Source organism: Psammomys obesus, unplaced genomic scaffold (assembly GCF_907164565.1).
Source record: "Psammomys obesus unplaced genomic scaffold, mPsaObe1.curated_primary_1811, whole genome shotgun sequence".
Lineage (NCBI taxonomy): Eukaryota > Metazoa > Chordata > Mammalia > Rodentia > Muridae > Psammomys > Psammomys obesus.
Window position 1 is genome coordinate 4,854,849 of NW_026596046.1, and position 19,814 is coordinate 4,874,662.

Below are 19,814 nucleotides of genomic sequence, written 5' to 3' on the forward strand. Positions count from 1 at the left end.
TCACAGTCCATGCTCAGCCGCCATCCTGTGGATTCAAACGTAATGGGCCCCTTATGAACTGAGGGGCACCTGAGATACCCTATGATCTGCTCCATGCAGTGGTGCTGAGTTTAGCCCATAGAGAGGGATGCCTGGTCCTCCTGACTAGCTGAGGGAGAGGCCTGTGTCAGGCCGGTGGCACCTTTACACTGGAAAGAGTGCTGCCTGCCTTGCACACACAGGGTTATTAGGTTTCGGGTAAATAGGAAAATAACAACAGCACTGGATCCTCAGGCCAGAAGGCTCTGGGTTCTCGGTGTGAAAATCAAGCAAGGCAAGGAGTAGGGAAGCTCTGGGGGAGCCCTTCAACAAGAGTAGTATCTTTTTCTTGCGCTGCCCCTTTTTTGTGTGTTCCACGCAACGCTTCAGGCCACAGAACCCTGGGGGGCTGGGACCTCAGCGCCAGCGGGAAGAGATGGTGGCTCCTCACCTCGATGTTGAGCAGCCAGAACTGGAGGTTGGCCACGGCTTCCTCCCCGAGCGCCAGGTTCCAGACCACCACATACAGGGCCTTATCTGTGAAGAAGCACTGATTGACAGTGGCCATGCTGGCAGGGCCCCCAATGTCCCAGACGTTGAACTCCACGGACTCAACCTACTTGAGCAACAAGGCACAGAAGGGGGGCATTTGAGTGACTGAGGGGGTGGGCGTAAACCGCGAGAAAATGTACAACTTGGAACGCATCTGGAAATGGCAGGGCCATGGAAAAGTTTCAGACTCCAGTATGTCTTAGGAATTAGCAATCCTGCCAAGGAGAAAGGGCCCAGTGGCACAATGGGAGACTTCTGGGGGCTTCTATTTGACGCTAACAGAGCAGGCTGTCTGAGGAGATCATGGCCTGTCGTGTTCGTTATCTTAGGGCTCCTGACAGTTGAAAGAGTTCTGGTTGCATGAGGGCCCCCACTTCGACATCTGGCCTTCTGTGCAAGGACCAGATGGAGGGAGGCGTCCCAGAACTTGTGTAGGTCAAAGGTTAGCGCCCACCAACAAGGATGGGAACCACCCCCCCCCCCCCGACGTGAGAATCCAACAACAGGAACTGGGCTGCCAGGAAGGCTGTGTAAACGGTTTCTCTATTGCTGCATGAGCTCAGAGCTGGCTGGGAAACCAAGGCTGCAGTTAGCTCTAGCCAGGAGTCATTTCCATGAGGCAGCATTTTGGTCTCCAAGACAGAGACAGCATGCTGACCTGGTTTTGTGTAAAGATGAAAGTGGACAGCTGTTCTCAGCCTGTTCAGAGTGGGATGGGACTCAGTGCTCGTAAGAGTAGCAATGGCTTTAAAGTGAAGGTGGGGGTATCGTTCTGTTCACCCCTCCAGCCCGGGTACCCGTTCACTGACGTATACAGTTGGGAACAAAAGTGACTGAGTCATTGTCAAAACAACAGAGCCAAGGGTTTTGTAGGAAATTCTGGTTATTTTAGAGAATCTTTAGAAATGAGTCAGGTAGTCCCTCCCTGTCTGTTCGGAGAGGGCCTGGTAGTCATTATCTCGTTGTTCTGAACCAGACAGAATAAGAACCTTGTTCTTATTCTTCTCTTGGGTGCTGGGGCTTGAACTCAAGGCCTCGCACATGCTAAGCATGGCCTGTCTCACTGGCTTGGACTCCTGGCCCCAAAGGTCCCATTCATAGAAGGACCAGCTCCAAGTATGTTAGCTTACACTTTCAGCCTAGGGCTCCATTTTCCAAACCAGATTTCCCTGATTTGGAAGGGGCTTTTACGTGAAGACCTCTGCAGTCAAACTCACTTCTCTTTGTACTGGGCTTGAAGAAGAAAACCATGGCCCAGCTGGACATGGCCTCTCAGCTTTCTGCCCTATGAACCTTCCACCCTGGATCCCAGAGTTGCCACGGGGAGGCAGAAACACATACATACAAACATATACAACAGATGAGGGAGGCATTAGTGGGCACTCAGGGCACAACCGCTTTCTGTGGGTTGTATGAATGGAGTGCCATTACAGCGCGGATTTGAAATGCCTGCTGGGGGCCTGTGTCTTGAATGCTTGGTCCCCTGCTGCTGAGACCTCAGGAAATTCTAGAAACTTGGGGAGGTGAGCTGTAGATGGAAGAAGAAGGTCACCAGAGGCAGGTCCTTGGGAATATATTATCCTGGCCACTTCCTGTCACCTCCTGCTTCTGGTCTCCCACGGTATGAAAAGCTGAACTCATCGCACACTTCAATGGCCATGATGTTCGGCTCAACACAAGCGGCCAAGCAACCATGGGCTGAACCCTCTGGGACCGTGATCCAAAATACATCTGCTATTCTCTAAGTCACTTCTGAGAGCTATTTTGTATTCTGGTCACAGCAACATACAAGTAACTAAACCAGCACTGCACCTGAGATCTCCCAGGCTCTTCTCTGCTTCAAAAGGTTTGAAAAAAAAAAAAAAAAGCTTATTTCTACCTCTTGAATGGGAACGAGGATGATGAACAAGTTGAAGTATCCATTCCGTTCATTTAGTGGGACTTTTGGGGAGCTTGAATAAAAGCAGGAGTCAGGGAGGACAGGGCATTGGCTTCTGGGGTACCCTCCCGGTCTCCTTTTAGGGGGATGGCAGATGCTGAGGTATATCTCCCTGCCTTTATTCTTAGTGGGACTTTATTCTTAGCCTTTGCAAGCCCCACCCGAGCCTGGCTGCATCTAAGTCACCCTGGCCAGCTTTGAAGCCTGAGCATCTGCTCATTAAAAGCCCCACAGGGGAATCCAGCAGACAGGCAGGCTCAAGAAGCACTGGCCCAGAGCCTTGACTTCATTAGGACAGAAAAACTACAAGGTCATGGGAAGCCCTGGTGTGTCACTCTTGGCAAGAGCTGCTCCAGAGCAGCACGGAACATCTTGGGCCTTGGACTCTGAATGCCCAGGGTCTCCCGGAGAGCGAAGAACAGCCCACAGGGGGCTCCCTCCCACCCACAGGGGCGGCATGTCCACCACCCTTCACCTTGGCTTTGGAGCCTGCTGGTCTCTGGAGCTCCCACTTGGTGGTCCTGATGGTGGCCTCGCTGTGTGCCAGCTGCGGGGCCTTCCCTGTCTGTAAGATCTCCAGGAGTGTGGACTTGCCCTGGCGTGGGGGGCCCACGAGGATCATCTTCATGAGCTTACACTTCTCCGCTTTGCGCAGCTGGGCACGCAGGAAAGACAGTGTAGCTTTCGGGCCTGTGAGAAACCAGCAGAGGGCAAATGTGGGTACCATAGACGGTGCATAAAGGGAATGCATTATGCGTCATTGTACTCATTCCTTAAAGGGCCAAATTCCATCCCAAAGGGGCAATTCCTATGTGTCCCAAGAGAAGATGTTTGGATCTGGGAGCGGAAAGGGATGATAATGACCACCCCAAAACTTAAGTGTGAAACTTAAGAGCAATGTTCTTGCTGTTCCCGTCACATACTGTACTACCCAGCCATTCTCAACCATATCACCATGGATGGCTACTGTGTTGGGGCCATAGTTTCATAGCATCGTTCCAAGTGAGACAAGCATTGGGCCCCATGGTTCATTTACCCACTGATCCCATCCTTAAAATCTACCAAGGGACCCTAAGTTATCTTGCTAAGGTTGTGCTTGCAACAAGGCTGAGGAGGTCCTACCTTCTTTCCTGACCTCTGCAGGCACGTTGCCAATGTTCAGCTCTTCGATGTCCAGTTGCCAGAGGTTTCCCAGCTGGCCTAGCTCTAGAGGGAGCTCTCGGAGGCCGGGGTTACTGAAGTGAATAAGTCCGCATGAGAGAAGCACACACATGGACACAACAGGCCTTCAGCTCTCAAAAGCCTCCCCAGACTACAGGGACTACTGTCGAGCTCGGCTCTGAGCCAAGAGCCTTAGGCCTTACCTTCAATATTCCACCTAAACACTAAGCCCAGCACATCCCTGCACCATCAGCAGTGGAAAGATCAGTTCTGTGAGTCCCCACAGCTTCAAAGTAAGTCCCCACCCACAACCTACCCTTTCTCTTTCACCAGTGACACGGCCATCAAGATGGCCACTTGCAAAGGCTCTACATTTTCAACCTTAAGGCAACGCTTTCTCCAGCACTCAGGTTTTGCATGCTGCTTACAGCCCTGACAGGACCTGGCACACAGTTAAGCTCAGTACCCGAAGGGATGAGGAATGTTCTCCTCACTCTCCCCCAGCCTAGCAGCAAACTGTGGTCATTCATCTTCCTCTCTCCACCTTCTATATCATACTCAATCTGAAACCCCTGCTACTGCTTTCAGATGGCTTCCTTCTGCCTGGCCCCTCATGATGGACGGGAGGACTTCTGCCTTTCAGAGCTGCACCAACCTTAGCATCAACTTACTTGCCTAGGTAGAGCTCTGACAGGTTCTTCAGCAAGCAGACCGATGGAGGGACTGCGTCAAGATGGTTGTCGTTCAGACAAAGGACCTCCAGAGACTCACTCAGGAAAGCTGGGAATTCTAGCACGCACGCTGCCAAGAAAAGTCAATAGATACTGTCCTTCTCAACGGTTCTAGATGACTGCAGGGCGGAGGTTCTATACAAACGGTTGCAACGTTGGGAAATCTGCAGTGTTCATCTCCCTGAGCTATCAGTTCTAATTCTACAGACACCCTTGCATGCACACGTGACAAAGTTGTAACAACGGGGACACTCAGTGACATACTTCTTGCAATAGTAGAGATGGGAGAGCAATCCACCCTTCATCGCTACATGTCCACAGGGGATTCGCTAAACAATGGAATAACGTGCAATGGCTGCAAAGCACGGAGCAGGTGGCGTGGATGTAGAGTGATGGGCTTCTGAAGAACTGGAAAAGCCAGTGGCAGAACCATGCCCCTAAAACGGCTTATTATCGTGACAGAAGATATCTGCCGATACGCACAAGTGCTGTTTGCATGCATATACAACACACAGGCACAGACACACATATATGCATGTACGTCACACAAACTCGTAGTCACGTCTAGAGAAGGAACTTACTAGAAGGCCAAACACTGATTTTGCTTTAAAATATATAGCATTACCCCTTCAATGAAAGAAAAGATAATGAACAACAACAACAAAATATTATGGGCCAAGTTGTTTTGTTTGCTTGTTGTTTTAAAATGTTGCTTAAGATGTTACTCTCTGAAGAACCATCCAATTCCTTAGTATTTGAGTAAGTTCATTCATGAGGCTAATCATGAGATTACCATTAAGATCACGCGTCACGTTTGCCGTTTCCACGGCACCCGAGCCTTTGTGTAGAGAGAGAATGTCATACAGAGCTTGAAAGCACACATTAATGGGATTCTGGGGTTTAGACTACAGCAGGACTTCTGAGGAACCTTTATCCTCCTTTCACCCCCTACCCTGACAAGCAGGAAGAATGGACAGGATATCCCACAGGGAATCAGGGAATCCAAGATGCAGGCCCTGCTCAGAGTTCTCTGCTGCGATGCTCTGCCAGCCGAGGAAGATGCAGAGGATAGAGAAGGCAGCATTCTTTCACAGGACTGAAATCATGTTCGGTTACCTAGATACAACTACCCTCCCCCCCAGCGCTGGCATTCTCTTCACCGGAGAAGAGATGGTACGGATGGTCATGGGGTAACCTGGCCTCAGAGAATGTTCTGGGAGAGACGATGCCAGACTACTAAGATGGGCACTTAGGAAACCCTGCCCAGCTCACTGTGCTGTTAGCAGGATTTGCTGCAGCTGTGGAAATAAAGTTGCAGCAGGCTTGCCAAGGCAACCCTTGTCCTGTAAAAGATGTTTAAAAGAGCTTTCTTCCCCCTTTCAGTGGAACAGCTTCACATTTTCCTGGGAGGGCACCGAATGGGGGAACGGTGTGCTTTCTTGTCCACTGAGGGAACACGAGCAGCTGGCCATGGAGCCCGCCAAGTCTGAAGTTTCGCCCTGGTGTTTATGAAGGCTCTTTAAGTGACGGATGAGGGGACTAAGGAGCCACGGCTCGAGACAGAGGCAACACCTGTCACGCCTCCAGCCAACTGTTGAAAACTGTGGAAACTGGATTGGAGAAAACACAACTCGAGGTATTTATGAACTGTTATTTATTCATAAGTTATTTATGACTCTGCTCGCCTGGGTTTTACTGTAAAAATGATCAACCAAATTATTTTTGGACAAGGCAACTGCACAAATATGAATGCTCGAATGTACGTAAACCTCCCTGGAATTTAACTGGTCCATCTGCAAACAAGTTGTCTTTCATAGATAAATCTTTACCCCGGGTCAACTGCCCAGAGAGAGTCACTCTACTGAGGAAGAAGGCTGGCAAGGGCCCCTTGCCTTCATTTCACTCAGGGGTGGCCCTCAAAACTCCAGATGCCACTGAAAAATCAGGAGGCCTTTGTCATCTACCAAAGCCATGATTCCCTCTGCCAGGGAACCTTTCAAGTTGTGGCCTCCTGTGCAGCAGTGTCTGCAGGCTCTGGCTGGCCCCACTAAGTCATTTGCCTACCTCTTAGTGCCATCGCCTTAGTCCCCAAAAGGATCCCATGTGTCTGAATAGGAGGCAGAGCACACAAAGCTGGCCACTAGTAAGTGGCTCAAGTGACCAAGACTGTTCCCAGCCCATGCTCTTGTCCATCGTCCTACTGGGCGCCAGGGGGAAGATGGTATTTATTTTTCCTTCTTCCCAAGTGAGATTCCTACATCTGCACTCAATTTCCCAAGGCTGAGGGGCCTTCGTTTCTAAAGCATGGTACCAACTGGGCTGAAGAGAAGGCATAGTGGTGGAGTGCTTGTCCAACCTGCCTGAGGCCTTGGGTCCTATAACCGCACGCAGGAAAAAAAAAAAAACAAACAAAAAGGCCCTGTTACAAAAATCATAAACTATTTTTTTAATAGCATGGCAACAGATTTCTGTATCTGTCTCCTGGCTGTCTGGGCCTATTTTTTCCAAACTTTATCATTTGTTGCCATTTTTTTTTTCTTATGGGGTTGTCATATTCATGTCTATTACTCTCTCTCTTTCTCTGTGTGTGTGTGAATGAATAGTGAGCATTCTTTGAATATTTGGGAATTGTGTGCCAATCTGTATTACAGTGATTTCTGTGGGAAGTAGTTCTCAGAATGTTTTCAGGAAGCCTTTGTCTAGAATGTCTTTTATCAAATAAAACTTTCCAGTTTTTGCAAACACAAAAATAATAAATAAATAAGATCTGGGGCTTTAAAAAATTATTTTTTGATGGCAGGGTGACTCAAACCTCAGCACTTGGGAGGCTGAGGTGGGGAGATCACCGTTGGGGCTACAGAGTGGATTTCCAGGCCAGTCTAGGCTAACGTGTGAGCCCATGAAAGAGTGGGTAGATGAACAGAAGGACCCAGAGGGGACAGGAGCTCCACAAGAAGACCAACAGAACCAACTAACCTGGGGCCCAGGGGAGCTTGTGGAGCACCAGCCAAGGACTGTGCATGGGCTTGGCCTAGGCCCTCAAACATATGAAGACCATGTATAGCTTGGCCAACAAGTGGGTCTCTTAGGAAGGGGAGAGGGGGCTGACTCTGACATGGGCTCTGTTGCTGCCTTTTTGATCACTTCCCCCTGGAGGGGCTGCCTTGCCAGGCCACGGGGGAAAGGGGATGTGCTAAGTCCTGATTCGACCACGTGATGTGCTGGTCTGGGTCAGTAGGGGGAAGGCTCCCCTTATCTGAGGAGTAGGGGAGGCAGGATTAGGGGGAAGTCGAAGGAGGGTGGGAACAGGAGAGGATGAATAAATAAATAAATTGAAAAACAAAAACAAAACCCAAAAGTAAAATAAATAAATGTCATTTCATTTAAGATTTCCCAGCTAGCTTTTAAAGATCTCCTCCAACCCCAAACCGCACAAGTGTCCTCTAAAGTGTCATTAATTTTTAAAATGCAGGCCTGCTGTCCACATGGGCGTTGTCATTACTGACATAAGGAAGTGACTCTGGCACTGCATTCCCTCCGAGATAGTTACACCACCGCTATTTGTTACAACCTGAAAACAGTCTTTTCTACCAAATTATAATGCCTTATGTTTGGTGTCGTAATCACCTTGTCCTACATTAGATGTGTGCACAGCTGTCTCTCAGGAACCCCCGGATGCCCCCTCTACAACATCCACCCAAGTCCACGGATGCTTACACAAATGTGCAAGATCCCACGCACATTTCTCGAGGACTTGTGCTGTCTGACACTGGGGGTGCTTCGGGGATTGCTGTTGTGTTGTTTGGGGAGCAGAGAAGCACACATATGTTTGGTAGCAGTGTGACTCCTCCATGTTCTTTTCAGTCAGCAGTCAGCTGCCCTTACCAGTGTTGATTTCACAGTACGGAGGAGTAGACTGCTTTTGTCAAACCAATAGTTACTTATTCATCATATTAAACCCATATATGCATATATGGCTGATCTACTGCACGCGTGCGCACACGCACGCGCGCACACACACACACACACACACACACACACACACACACACACATACACACCAGCCCACAGAGAGAGTGCACCAGGCCTGCAGCCTGTACTGTCCACTTCTTGTAACTCATGGTGGGCTCTGTGGCATTTCTCATTCCCGCCTCTCAGCACCTGTTCTGGTCACATTTAATCCTTCTAGCCAGAGAAGAGAGTTGTAGACTGTTTAAAATGACCTACAGGTTTGTTCTTGTCCCGAAGGACATTCTGTAAGTATAGTTAGTTTTAGAGTCTCAGGTTTGATCAAAAGTTGGTCTTACAGAGGTAGAGAGACTAGAAGAGCAGTTAGCAGAGCCTGGGGAGGATGCAGCGGTGAGGGAGGCAGAGAGGATGGATGGTGGGTGTAGGGGTGAGGGAGGGAGAGACAAGAAGAAAAACCTATCATGTTCTATAGTAGACCAGGATAGCTGCATTTGACAACTAATTATAGATTTCAAAACTGATGGCAGAGAGGATTATCAATGTTTCTAACACAAAGAGCCGCCAGTGTGAGGTGATGGAAATGCCAGTTATCTCTGATCTGATCATTGTCCTGGGTACACTGTGCCCTATAAACACATACAATCATTACTCGACAATTGCAAATAAAATAAAAGAGATGACATAGTATGTAAAGTCCTGCCTTTGAAGGACCCGAGTTTCATTCCCAGATCCCAAAGCTGAATATGTGTGTGGGGGCATGTTTGTAAACCACAAATGCCAGAGAAGCAGAGACAGGTGTATGCTCTGGCTTGATGGCTCACCAGCCTAGCCTATTTGTTGAGTACCAGGCCAGTGAGAGACCTTGTCAACACCGCCCCCCCAACACACATAAACAACACACACAGAAAGGAGAACCTGAGGAATGACACCTGTGGTTGTTCTCTAGACTCCATATATGTACACACACACACACACACACACACACACACACACACACACAGGGGAGAGGGAAAAGAGCATGCATCAGAGGACAGCTGATTGTTTGCCACAGGTCAGGGTTTCCCTGAAGAGCAAACCGTCTTTCCCAAGGAATCCCACGCACAGCACTGGCCTCTCGAGAGAGGACATAAAGTGTAGAGGAAGTTCTGCTTCGGAAGCTGGGGACGACCTGGAGTCCCTTTGCACCTTCAGCCTGGGCCAGCGTGGCTGTGGCCCCTGATGGCTCTCAGAGGGAGTCAGCGCAGCGGAAAGGACGGGATAGCATTGCTCCTGCCCTGGAAATGGACTCCCACCATCTGGCTTTGTCACATGAGTCAGAACTAGTCAAGAAACACCGAGTACATGCAGAAGCCCTGATCCTCAATCTGGGGACAGGCTCTTTGGGAAGAAGCAGGTAGGTTTAGATGAGGTCATAAAGGTAGGTTCTTAATGACAGGAGAATCCTGTTAGGAGAGACTCCCCACCACGTGTCGGTACATGGAGAAGGTGACCGTTGGCAAGTCAGAAAGCCCGAGTCTCCGAGTCTCCCAGGCTCAACCCTGGACGCACCCTGAAATGGCTTGCAGCCCCTAGAACCGTGAGGAGGAAGTTTCCCCGGGAGCTGTGATGACTGAGGTATGTGGGGGGCCTCAGTTTCCTCATGTGCAACACAGATGGCACTTCCGGCTTCCCGTGAGGATGGAGACTCTTGTGTGCGATTTAGGGCGGTTCTCTGTATGTGGCAGATAGTCCCTAGCATTGCTGGGCCACGGATACACACGCAAGTGACATGTGCTAACAGTCACCATTTACTTACTGGCAGACGTTTCAGCTGACCGTGGACATCTCTGACATCCCAACCGGGAGAGGAAGGGAAAAGCCCAACATCTGACAAGGATACAAGGCTACCCTGCCTTGCCTCATCTCCAGGCTCCCATCGTCTTGCCCAGCCCAGCAACATACCTGTCTCAGTCCCAGAACGCTGGCGCCCTCTAGTGGTGAAAAGGGAGATCCGCTTTGTTTTAATCCCATCTTCGTTTCTGCGGAGGGAGAAAAGAACCCTCAGAAATTTGAGGCCAGCACGGAAAAGACATGGAGTCTATTAGCTCTGACTACATACTATAGAACCACAGGTAAGGCCATAAGTTCTATCAGCAGGTGCTTGACATTCCTGCAGTTTGTATGAGGGAGCTCAGGGACCTCCCGGAAGAAGTAATTAGCAAGGGTAATCTAACTGCCATGACCATTAGTTTCGACTTCTCAGGCTTTCCAGCTGCAAGCTGGAAACACCACACTTGATGTTTTGGTGGCTGCCTTTCCTTGTGTGGTGACAAAGTAACCTCCAGCCAATGACCCCAAGGGCCTGGCCTCTCTAGGGCTCACCTTCGACCTTTCACCTTTCATTGGGTGGATACATTTATTCCACCTGTGAACACAATTAGCAGCTGGTAAAGAACCGACAGACCTCTGGTCTAGGCTGAAGTGGGAGACAAGAGGTTCAAGAGTCTGTAAGAAGGACAGACTGGAGGTCCTGCTCATGGGCTCCTGGCATCCTTATCTCAGGAGTCTGGCATCTGGAATAGGTGTTCAGACTCTCTTGTGTACTATTTACAAGCCCTCAACCCCCACAGGTTATATAACGAGCCCTGGTGTGCTGGGGGAAGAGGAGACCATTCGGTGGAGCAGGATGCAGCTTTTGTGAGTTGACACCCATGCTTGGTGGCGATTCCTGGGCCTTTGAGTCACCCAGGGTCCTGAGACACAGTCATCAGGGTTTCAATCTAGACTTGGGTGGGGTTGCTCCTGTGGTCTGTCATCAAGTAGTATCCCTTACGGCAGGGGGGAGATGTTTGGTTATTTCTCCCTCAGGAAAAGTCACCCAGTAGCATCCTTACTCCAAAGGTTTAGAATCCAGGTGCCTCCCAAAGGCTGACCCTGTGACCGCCGGTGTGGTGTTGAAAGGAGAACATTCCAGACCTGACCTCAGAGCTGTGGCACATAAAACTCAGGTGTGCTAAAAAGGTTGACATAAGTGCTTTAGGATGGGCCCTAGTCTAATATGGTGTTTATAAAAATAAACAAATAAATAAATAAACCTCCCCAAACCCAAGAACAGCAACAGCAAAGAGAAAGGTCATGGAGAGGCAGAGGGATAGTCACTTTGTTTGTTTTTTGAGACAGGGTTTCTCTGTGTAGCCCTGACTGCCCTGGAACTCCCTCTGGAGAGCAGGCCTCAAACTCAGAGACTGAGGGCTGGGATTAAAGGTGTGGGCCACCACTGCCCTGACGTTTTAACGAGTCAAGGAGGGAGGTCTCAGGAGGCACCAGACTGGCTAACATTCTGGTCTCAGACCCCCCCAGCCTCCATGATGGTGAGCAACTGTTTTGTTATGGAAGAGTTTCATTCCACCCTGAAGGGGGACACAGCGGGCCTGACTCAGCATCTCCTGCTCAGCTGCAGTTAGACACACATCTGGGGGCATGGGGACCCCCATCTGTGGCTCTATACACACTTGGGGTAAAGAAGCCCTCTGCTTACTTGCCAAGTTGGTTCCTGGACAGGTCCAGGGTCTTGAGTTGTCTGCAGGTCCACTTCTCTTGAGGTGGCAGGGACAACAGTTGGTTTCCCTGCAGTCTCAAGAACATGAGGGCCTGAAAGGGGGGGGGGCAAGGAAAAGATGGTGTCAGACATGAAAAGGGAAGAGAGATTGTGACAAGTCGGTCGGCTCCCCGTCAGCATACACCCTAACAAATCACAGCCTGTTTCTGTTTATAAAATGCCCAGGGTCGTCTCACGCAGAGACAATGAACAATGCATTTAGACTTTCCTCCAAGACCAATGGGAACTGTAGAGTAGAAGGAATCTAAACATACCCTGAGGCCAAAGACTCAGGAGTCGTGGTTAGCGGGTGCCTGCCTGGACTGCCGTGTTCTGCCGGGGCCAGTAGAATGGTGCTGGGTACCTGCTGTCTCTTGGTGACTTTCCAACGACCATGAGTGACCTGCCTTAGCCACACATCCTCAGATGTCCAGTATGGGCTCCCTGGGGCCCCCACCTAGGGGACTCATCCACATGCCTTGCTCTATTCGGGCTCCCTGTGTACCCTCAGCCGTATGGATCCCTTGGGGTTCCCACACATAAGATCCACCTCTGTGCCTTGCTGTATACAAGCCTAGGGGGGCCCCCTACTCGCTTGGAGGATGCCTTTCTTTGATGAGACCACCAGAGACACACCTTAGCTTTTCTCGATGACGGTATCACAGATCCACCTACGGCCATGTGACCCACGAGGGCCACCCCACTGCTGGACCACAGTGAGCCCCCTACGTGCTTTGCTTTCTCTTGTGGAAGGGCTGATGCCATGTCCCTCCCTTGGGACCAGGATGGCTGCCACCCTCTTGCACGTCTGTGAAAGCCTCCCCAAGTGCCTAGCTGAGGGTTTTGTTGGGAATGTGAAGGCATGCCCGATTCCCAGTCCAGAGAAGGAGACAAGCTCCTCTGTAAGGTGTTGGTGTGAGCGATGGACTCAGACCAGAGAGGTGGTGGATGGTAGGAACTCATGGCCACTCGTGGGTACCAGTGACACGCGTTCTCCCAGCAGCACTTCCACTTCCTCTGGCTGTGAATCCAGGTGGGTCTCTTTCTTTGTCCCATGCTTGCTTAGGGGCCTGTGACTTGATAGCCCCTCTTAGAATTCTGAGAGAGGCGTGTTGAAGAGACCCTGGATGGACTCTGGCATTCTGGATGATCTGAGCAGCTGGTCTGGCAAGATGAGGGGCTGCATCTGAGGGTTCATACCTGGCCACTTTTCCTGGGCAAGGTGGCCTCAGGGTCCACCCTAAGGGCCTACAGGGAGCGCTCTAATGCTTTCACAATCCCTCGTTCTGGGACTAGCCTGGGGCCTCACCACCTGCCTAAAGACCCTGGGTAGGAAGCAGCACAGTACTCTAGGCACAAAGCCGATTCCTGGAGTTTGTGGCACTCAGTGGAATCTCTGGGAGCAGGGAAAGAGTGCCAGAGACAGATTCCTCCCCAACCCCCTCTCTCGAGCTTCAAAGTTTCAACATGAAGGGCTGCGGCTGAGCTCAGTTGTAAAGCACTTTCACGGCATACACGAGTCTCCAGGTTAACTCCCCAGCACAGCAGAAAGCGAAACAGAAGTTCCACCAGGAAATGAGATCCTGAGGGCTGCTATTTTGGACCAGGGATGTTCTCTAAAGGTCCATGTGTTAAACAGTCAATAAACGTGGACACCACTGCTCTCAGAGCACCTATTAGAGCCAGGGCTGGTGAGAGGTGTTCTGCCTATTGCTGGCGGGCCCGCCCTTGAGGAGGATATTGGGCCCACATCTCTTCTGTTCAGGTCCTGGCTGGGAGGTGAACAGCTCAGCTCTCCCACGCCTCACTGCCTCACCACATCCACAAAGGCAAAGAAGCCAGCCACAGGGGATATGTATATGGACTGATACTTCCCAAACCTTGAGCCAAGACAAGCCCTTTTCCCACTTAAGTTGGCTGTCTTGGGGTGATTGTCACAGTAAGGAAAAGCTGACTGACACAGGGAAACAAGCCCTTCCCCGGCACAGCTGTTCCTGCGGTGACGGGTCCCCTCACTTCTGTCCTCACTCAAGATGGTGGATGTTTTTGATAGCTCAACTTATCCTTTACTGTTTTTCCCCCCTTATGTGTCTCACAAACTTGGAAAAAGCACATAGACTCCCTGCAGCCCAGGCTGGTTTTTCTTACCAACACTGACAATGAGAAATGAAGCGCTGTTTGGACTCACGTCAAGCTGGAAAAGCCCCAGGGGCACCTCTTTCAGTGAGTTCTCGGAGAAGTCCACATCCCTAAGGTGGGTTTTCCAAAAGACAGCCATCTTCTCTGGCAGCGATTCCAGGGCATTTTTGGAGGCTTTACAACATTTCTAGAAGTTTGAGGAGAGAGGGGGAGAATATTAAGCAGTTTTCGGAGTGTAGAGCTGCCTAGAAGTCTTTGTAAAATTGATGTCAGAAGTGAGGCTGTCGGGACTGGGCTCTGTGCCTATGGTGCTGGCTAAGGAGACAGGCTTCAAATTCTCCATGTCCGTGCTGCCCTGCCCCGGAGGAGCAGGAATAGAGCTTCCTCGGGGAGACAAACATGGCTCATAGTTTTTTTTCTCCTTTATCATCATCTGGCCCAGTGTCTTGGGAAATAATGGACCAATTCAGAGCCGTGTTCCCCCAGAACATGGCCAAACTAGAAATGCTTATTCTTGTGATGGAGAATTGCCCGATTTGAAACCAGCAGCAAGAAGACACAAATGTTCCTTACGCTATTCATCTGTTTCAACCCAAGAAACAAAAACCCGCTTCCCAAGAAACAGAAACCTCATTTAGGGGGCAGCGAGCGCTGGGAATACAGACCCCTGATTCTCTTCATTTCTTACTGCATTAAAGAACCTCACCCCCTTTGGCATCTGTATTGGAATGTACAGGTAGATCTGGGTTTGGGTGTTTATGGGTGTACACGTGGAGGCCAAAGGTTAATGTTGGGTGTCCTCTTCAATAGCGCTCTTTCTCTTTCTTTCTTTCTTTCTTTCTTTCTTTCTTTCTTTCTTTCTTTCTTTTCTTTCTTTCTCCTTCCTTCCTTCCTTCCTTCCTTCCTTCCTTCCTTCCTTCCTTCCTTCCTTCCTTCCTTCCTTCCTTCCTTCCTTCCTTTCTTTTGGAGCTCTCAAGCTCCAGGGATCCGATCCTCCCATCCCCACCTCTCAATGCTGGGATCACAGGCATATGTTGCCATGCCTGGCTTTTAATGTGTGTGCCATGTATGTATGTGTGCTCACTCGTGTGCATGTGTGGGCCAGGGACTGAGGTTAGGTTTCTTCCTGCATCGTTCTCCACCTCATACAGCGAAGCAGGGCTTCTTGCTTCAACTCAGAGCTCATAAATACGGTTGGTCTAGCCAGCTGGCTTGCCCCGGGGATCCTAACTTTGCTTCTTGGGTGCTGGGCTTACACGTGCACCGATATGGGTGCTGGGGACCTCCACTCAGGTCCCTAAGCCCGCTCTTTCCCCACGGAGCCAGCCCTGCAGACCCACCCTTGGCTTTTTCATTCGGATTCTCGGGGCTCAGACTCAAATACGAGGTGCTGCCGTACAAATCTGTAGCAGCCACCGTGTGTCCCTCAAACTGGCTTTCAGCTGTTACTGCCGGGGACTCGGCCCAACTGGGCGCTGTGGGCCCCTACTCGGCTACGACATGGAGTAACACAGACTCCGCAGTGGTTTTCATGGTACAAACCAAAGGGCAGGACCAGGGATCCGGGAAGCTCTTGAGGTTGTTTCTGGAGACGTTCAGATAGGTGAGCGACTTGAAGGCGTGCAGGAAGAGGACAGGGAGCTCCGTCAGCCTGTTGTCGGCGACGTCGAGTTCCTGCAGCTTCCGGAGGCCGATCCAGTTAGTGGCTGCGGGATGAAGAGAGTATGAACCGTTCAAAGGTACCCGGATCAGCGAGAAAGTGGCTAAGGGCACCGGTCATCATCGGAGACACGTACCATTTTCTTCTTCGAACAACCGCTCCAGGTAATTTCTGGAAGCCGTCAGCTTTTGAAGTTTTGAGAGGTGCAAGAATCCGGGCGGGAGGTGGGACAGTTTGTTGCTGGAGATGTCGATTTCAAGTAACCTGGGGCCAGGGAGAAGGGAGTCAGAAAAGCAACAACAGGACTTAGCAATCTCCCGACAGGCGAGATTGCTCTCTCTCTGCACATGGGATCCCGGCCTTTTCACTCGTTTGTTTGGTTAACTGTTACCGCAATGGAATCTAACTCTGCTGGGTCCTGGTTCTTCTGAGCGCCCAGGGATCAAAATCTTTACCCATGCAAAGCAAGCGGTGCCCTGGGGCTGCTAAGGGGCCACGGGCTGGGGCTGAAACCTTTCAGGGCTTGCATGTCTGCCCACGTGACCCAGGTTTGGAAGCCTGTGCAGCTGGCCCTTGCGCTTTATGTTTTCGATTTGTGAAACTCGTTCGTGGGACTCAAGGGCTGACCTCAAGCTCTTTCCGACATCCTTGTCTCTTACATTTACACCGCCAGTTTCTTTAAAAAAAAAAATCGTATTTATTCAGTGTGGCATTTGTGCTACCTCAAGGCTCAGGGCTCTAGGAGAGACAGGCAGCCACCATTGTGTGCTGGCACATTCCATAGCTGACCCTTCCTCAGGCCCAAGCAGCTTTTTCTGGGAGTTGGAGCTTCTATCAGCCCAGGAAGCGTCTAGCCACTCTCCACTAATTCTGTTCAGGACCCAGTTGGGTACTTTGAACAAATAGCTCTGCATGGCTGTGGGTGAGCTGCGAAACCTCAGCCTAGAGCATTTGTTCAGGCTTCTCTGGCTCGTAAGCGGTCAGAGACCTTGCTGGCCTCACTTGTGTGAGCTCGTGGAACGGCGAGCAGTCATTTTCCTACTGGCACAGGCAAGTTTTCTAAAACTCGAACCCAAGGAACCCACGCCGGAAGGCGGGCCTGACAGGTGGGCACAGCCGGATGGCCTTGGCCTTGGCCTTGGCCATGCCCCTGGGCCCACCTGGAGCAGATGATTTCGTCAGATGATTGCACGCAGGGGAGCTCCACCAGGTGGTTGTCGGAGAGGTTCAGCTTCTTGAGGTTGATGAGGCCCCAGGGGATGATGGAGGGGAGGGAGGGCAGGCAGTTGGCTGAGAGGTCGAGCTCGGTGATCTGACAGGAGATGTCAAGGAGCCAGTCGAGGTCCACCCAGGGCAACCTGAGGTGGGACCACTTCACGTGGAGCGCCTGGGGCGGGGGGGGGGGGGAACAGCAAAGGGACAGCGCGTGAGGACGGCGAGTCCAGGCTCAAGGTGCACCTGGGAGAAAAGGGTCAAGTCAGGCTGTTCACCCACCTACTCCAGCTGGAGGCCTGACCTGAGATGCCAGGATCTCGGCTCCCTTCTCTCCCCAGCGTCCACCATGGTTGAGGCACAAGGAAGTGTCTAGTATGATCATACAAGTCATCTGCTCACGGCTCCAAGTCACCTCCGGGGGGTGCTGGTGGGCCCACAGCCAACCCTCGAGAGGGGCTCAAGGGGATGAGGGACAGCAGCAATGGCTTGTGGGTACCAAGGGGCCCAAGGAGGCTTAGAGGACCTCTTCTCAGCCTGGGATCTCTTTTCTTGACTCGAGTTGTGTGACCCGGGCCACCGGGCACTTTGCCAGGCCATGCTCTGGACTGGCTGCCTCCAGATGAAAGGCCACAACAAACAGAACCCCAGAACTCTGGTCTACAGCCCACAGCAAGAAACCCACCCCCTTAGCAAATAGGCCCAGGCAGCCCCATTGCCACTGTTACCTACAGTAACACCCTAGTGAGTTCACCAATTTCTCCTATACCAGTCAGACCAGGCCTATATTAGCAACAGACAGTTTCCCTAATTTTTGGCCCTGCTTCCAGTTTAGGTCAACCTGAGGAAGTCAAGCATGGCCCCTGCAGAGATACACAGGAATCTTCCCTACAGTGCTCTCTCCAGTTCCCCTGAAGAGTAACCTTCAGTGAGAACACAGCAAAACCTTCCCTTCGTTCTGATCTGAGGCTCACCCACTCCTCTGTGCCCGGTCTCTACCACACGCAAACAACAGGCCACACTCCTTGTTGTGGAAAAGCCCAGAGCGCGTTCCTTATTTCGCTATTGCTTTTTTTTTTTTTTTTCACAAGAGGAAGTCAGAAATCCCAGTGGTTTGATATTGTCAGGCAGCAAGTGGGTGCTGGTTAAGCACGTAACAGTAAGGCTTTCCTCTGTCTTCAGGCTTATCAAAGAATCTGGGTTTCCGGGAAGAAGAAATCTGTTTTTTTGGCTTGTTTATCCAAAGCAATTGGAAATCCATAACAGAAAATTACAGGTCCAGAAATACAAACAAAAAATTAGCGTTTCACAAATGGGAACATGTAGAACCACAGGAACCACGGGAAAGGTACCAATAATGTGGGTTAAGTTGGCCCTTGCAATTGGCAGCCTCTGAGAAGTGTCCATATCTGGCCACTAGATGGTGCTGTGTACATTGTCTTTCGCTCCCCTTAGCCAAATCCTTGAAAGGCTTTCGCTCCCCTTAGCCAAATCCTTGAACAGCTAAGAGACAGGAATCGTAGCCTCAGGTATTTGTGGGATAAGCCACTCAGTTCCTCTGGCTGCCTGATTTCGTTTCCCACTTCAAACTTTTAAGTCTGGAAAGATGCAAAATATGCTGAAGGGTTGAACTAGGAGCCCACGGACCTAGGGTCACCGTCGTCACATTGGCTGTCTCCCAGCTCTTTCCACCTACAAAACCATACATTCTCGGGGCTGGGGAGACGGCTCTCTGGTTAAGAGCACTTGCTGCTCTTGCAGAGGACCCGAGTTGGGGTCCTCACACTCAAGCTGGGTGTCTCACGCCTGCCTGCAGCTCCAGCCTCAGGAGGATCCTATGCCTCTGGCTCTGAGGGCACCCTGCTCCTACGCACACAGGTCCCCACTACACATAATAAACATATTATAAAACAGAACATGACTATAAAACATGAAAAACAAAACCAAAGCTCCTCACTTTTGCCGAAGCATCTGTGAATCATGGCACGTGTCTGAGTTAGGGTTACTATTGCTGTGGTCAAACAGCACGACCAAAACAACCTGGGGAAAAAAAGGGTTTATTTGGCTCACACTTTGACATCACTGTTAATATAAGGAAGTCAGGACAGGAACTCAAACAGGGCTGGAGCCTGGAGGCAGGAGCTGATGCAGAGGCCACAGAGGGGTGTTGCTTACTGGCTTGCTCCCTATGGCTTGCTTCAGACTGCTTTCTCACAGAACCCAGTGTCACCAGCCCAGGGATGGCCCCACCCACAATGGGCTGGGCCCTCCCCCACCAATCACTAATTAAGAAAATGCCCTACGGCTGGATCTTACGAAGACCTTTATTTCAATTGAGGCTCTCTCCTCTCTGATGACTCTCTCTGTGTCAAGCTGACATAAAACTATCCAGAGCAGCATGCCAGCCTGAGCACCCCCAGCCCATCTCCGTAGGAACAGCAGCATGAGGTTTCTCAGTCCGTGGTGCAGTATCCTATGCTGCCTTACAAATGTATTTTTAAAACTAGTTTGTGTTCTGGTCTAGAAATTGCTGTGTCCTCTGCTTTTCTTCCATCTGGAAGTTCCCTCATGCTTTATGGGGGCTTTCTGAGCCTGGCACTGAAATTTTTTAAATAATCCTAATTATCTTCATAGAATAATCTCACAATCTCGCCTGCCTAGATGCTGTGCAAATGACACAGGTGTCAGTTGAGATTCAGGTTAAGCATTTTAGGCAAAGGCCGGAGACTGTTGCATCCTTGCACCAAATCCCACAAGGGGGGCCTTAGATGCCAAGTGATTCTACCGCTGGGCCCAGCTTTAATCCCACGGTAAGGTAAGGTAAGGTAAGGTAAGGTAAGGTAAGGTAAGGTAAGG

At 50.7% G+C, this 19,814-nt stretch overlaps 1 protein-coding gene across 1 annotated transcript in view; it reads right to left on the reverse strand.

Annotated features, from left to right (window-relative positions):
- Lrrk1 (leucine rich repeat kinase 1) overlaps window positions 1–19,814 on the reverse strand; it is a 132,162-nt gene that overhangs the window by 35,039 nt on the left and 77,309 nt on the right. Inside the window, exons 7-16 of the mRNA XM_055623528.1 lie at window positions 16,907–17,133; window positions 15,883–16,010; window positions 15,629–15,792; window positions 14,136–14,273; window positions 11,888–12,000; window positions 10,312–10,388; window positions 4,342–4,471; window positions 3,632–3,744; window positions 2,985–3,199; window positions 470–634 (exon numbers count right to left, since the gene is read on the reverse strand). Coding sequence (XP_055479503.1) covers window positions 470–634; window positions 2,985–3,199; window positions 3,632–3,744; window positions 4,342–4,471; window positions 10,312–10,388; window positions 11,888–12,000; window positions 14,136–14,273; window positions 15,629–15,792; window positions 15,883–16,010; window positions 16,907–17,133 — 1,470 coding nt within the window. The remainder of the gene's footprint in view (window positions 1–469; window positions 635–2,984; window positions 3,200–3,631; window positions 3,745–4,341; window positions 4,472–10,311; window positions 10,389–11,887; window positions 12,001–14,135; window positions 14,274–15,628; window positions 15,793–15,882; window positions 16,011–16,906; window positions 17,134–19,814) is intronic.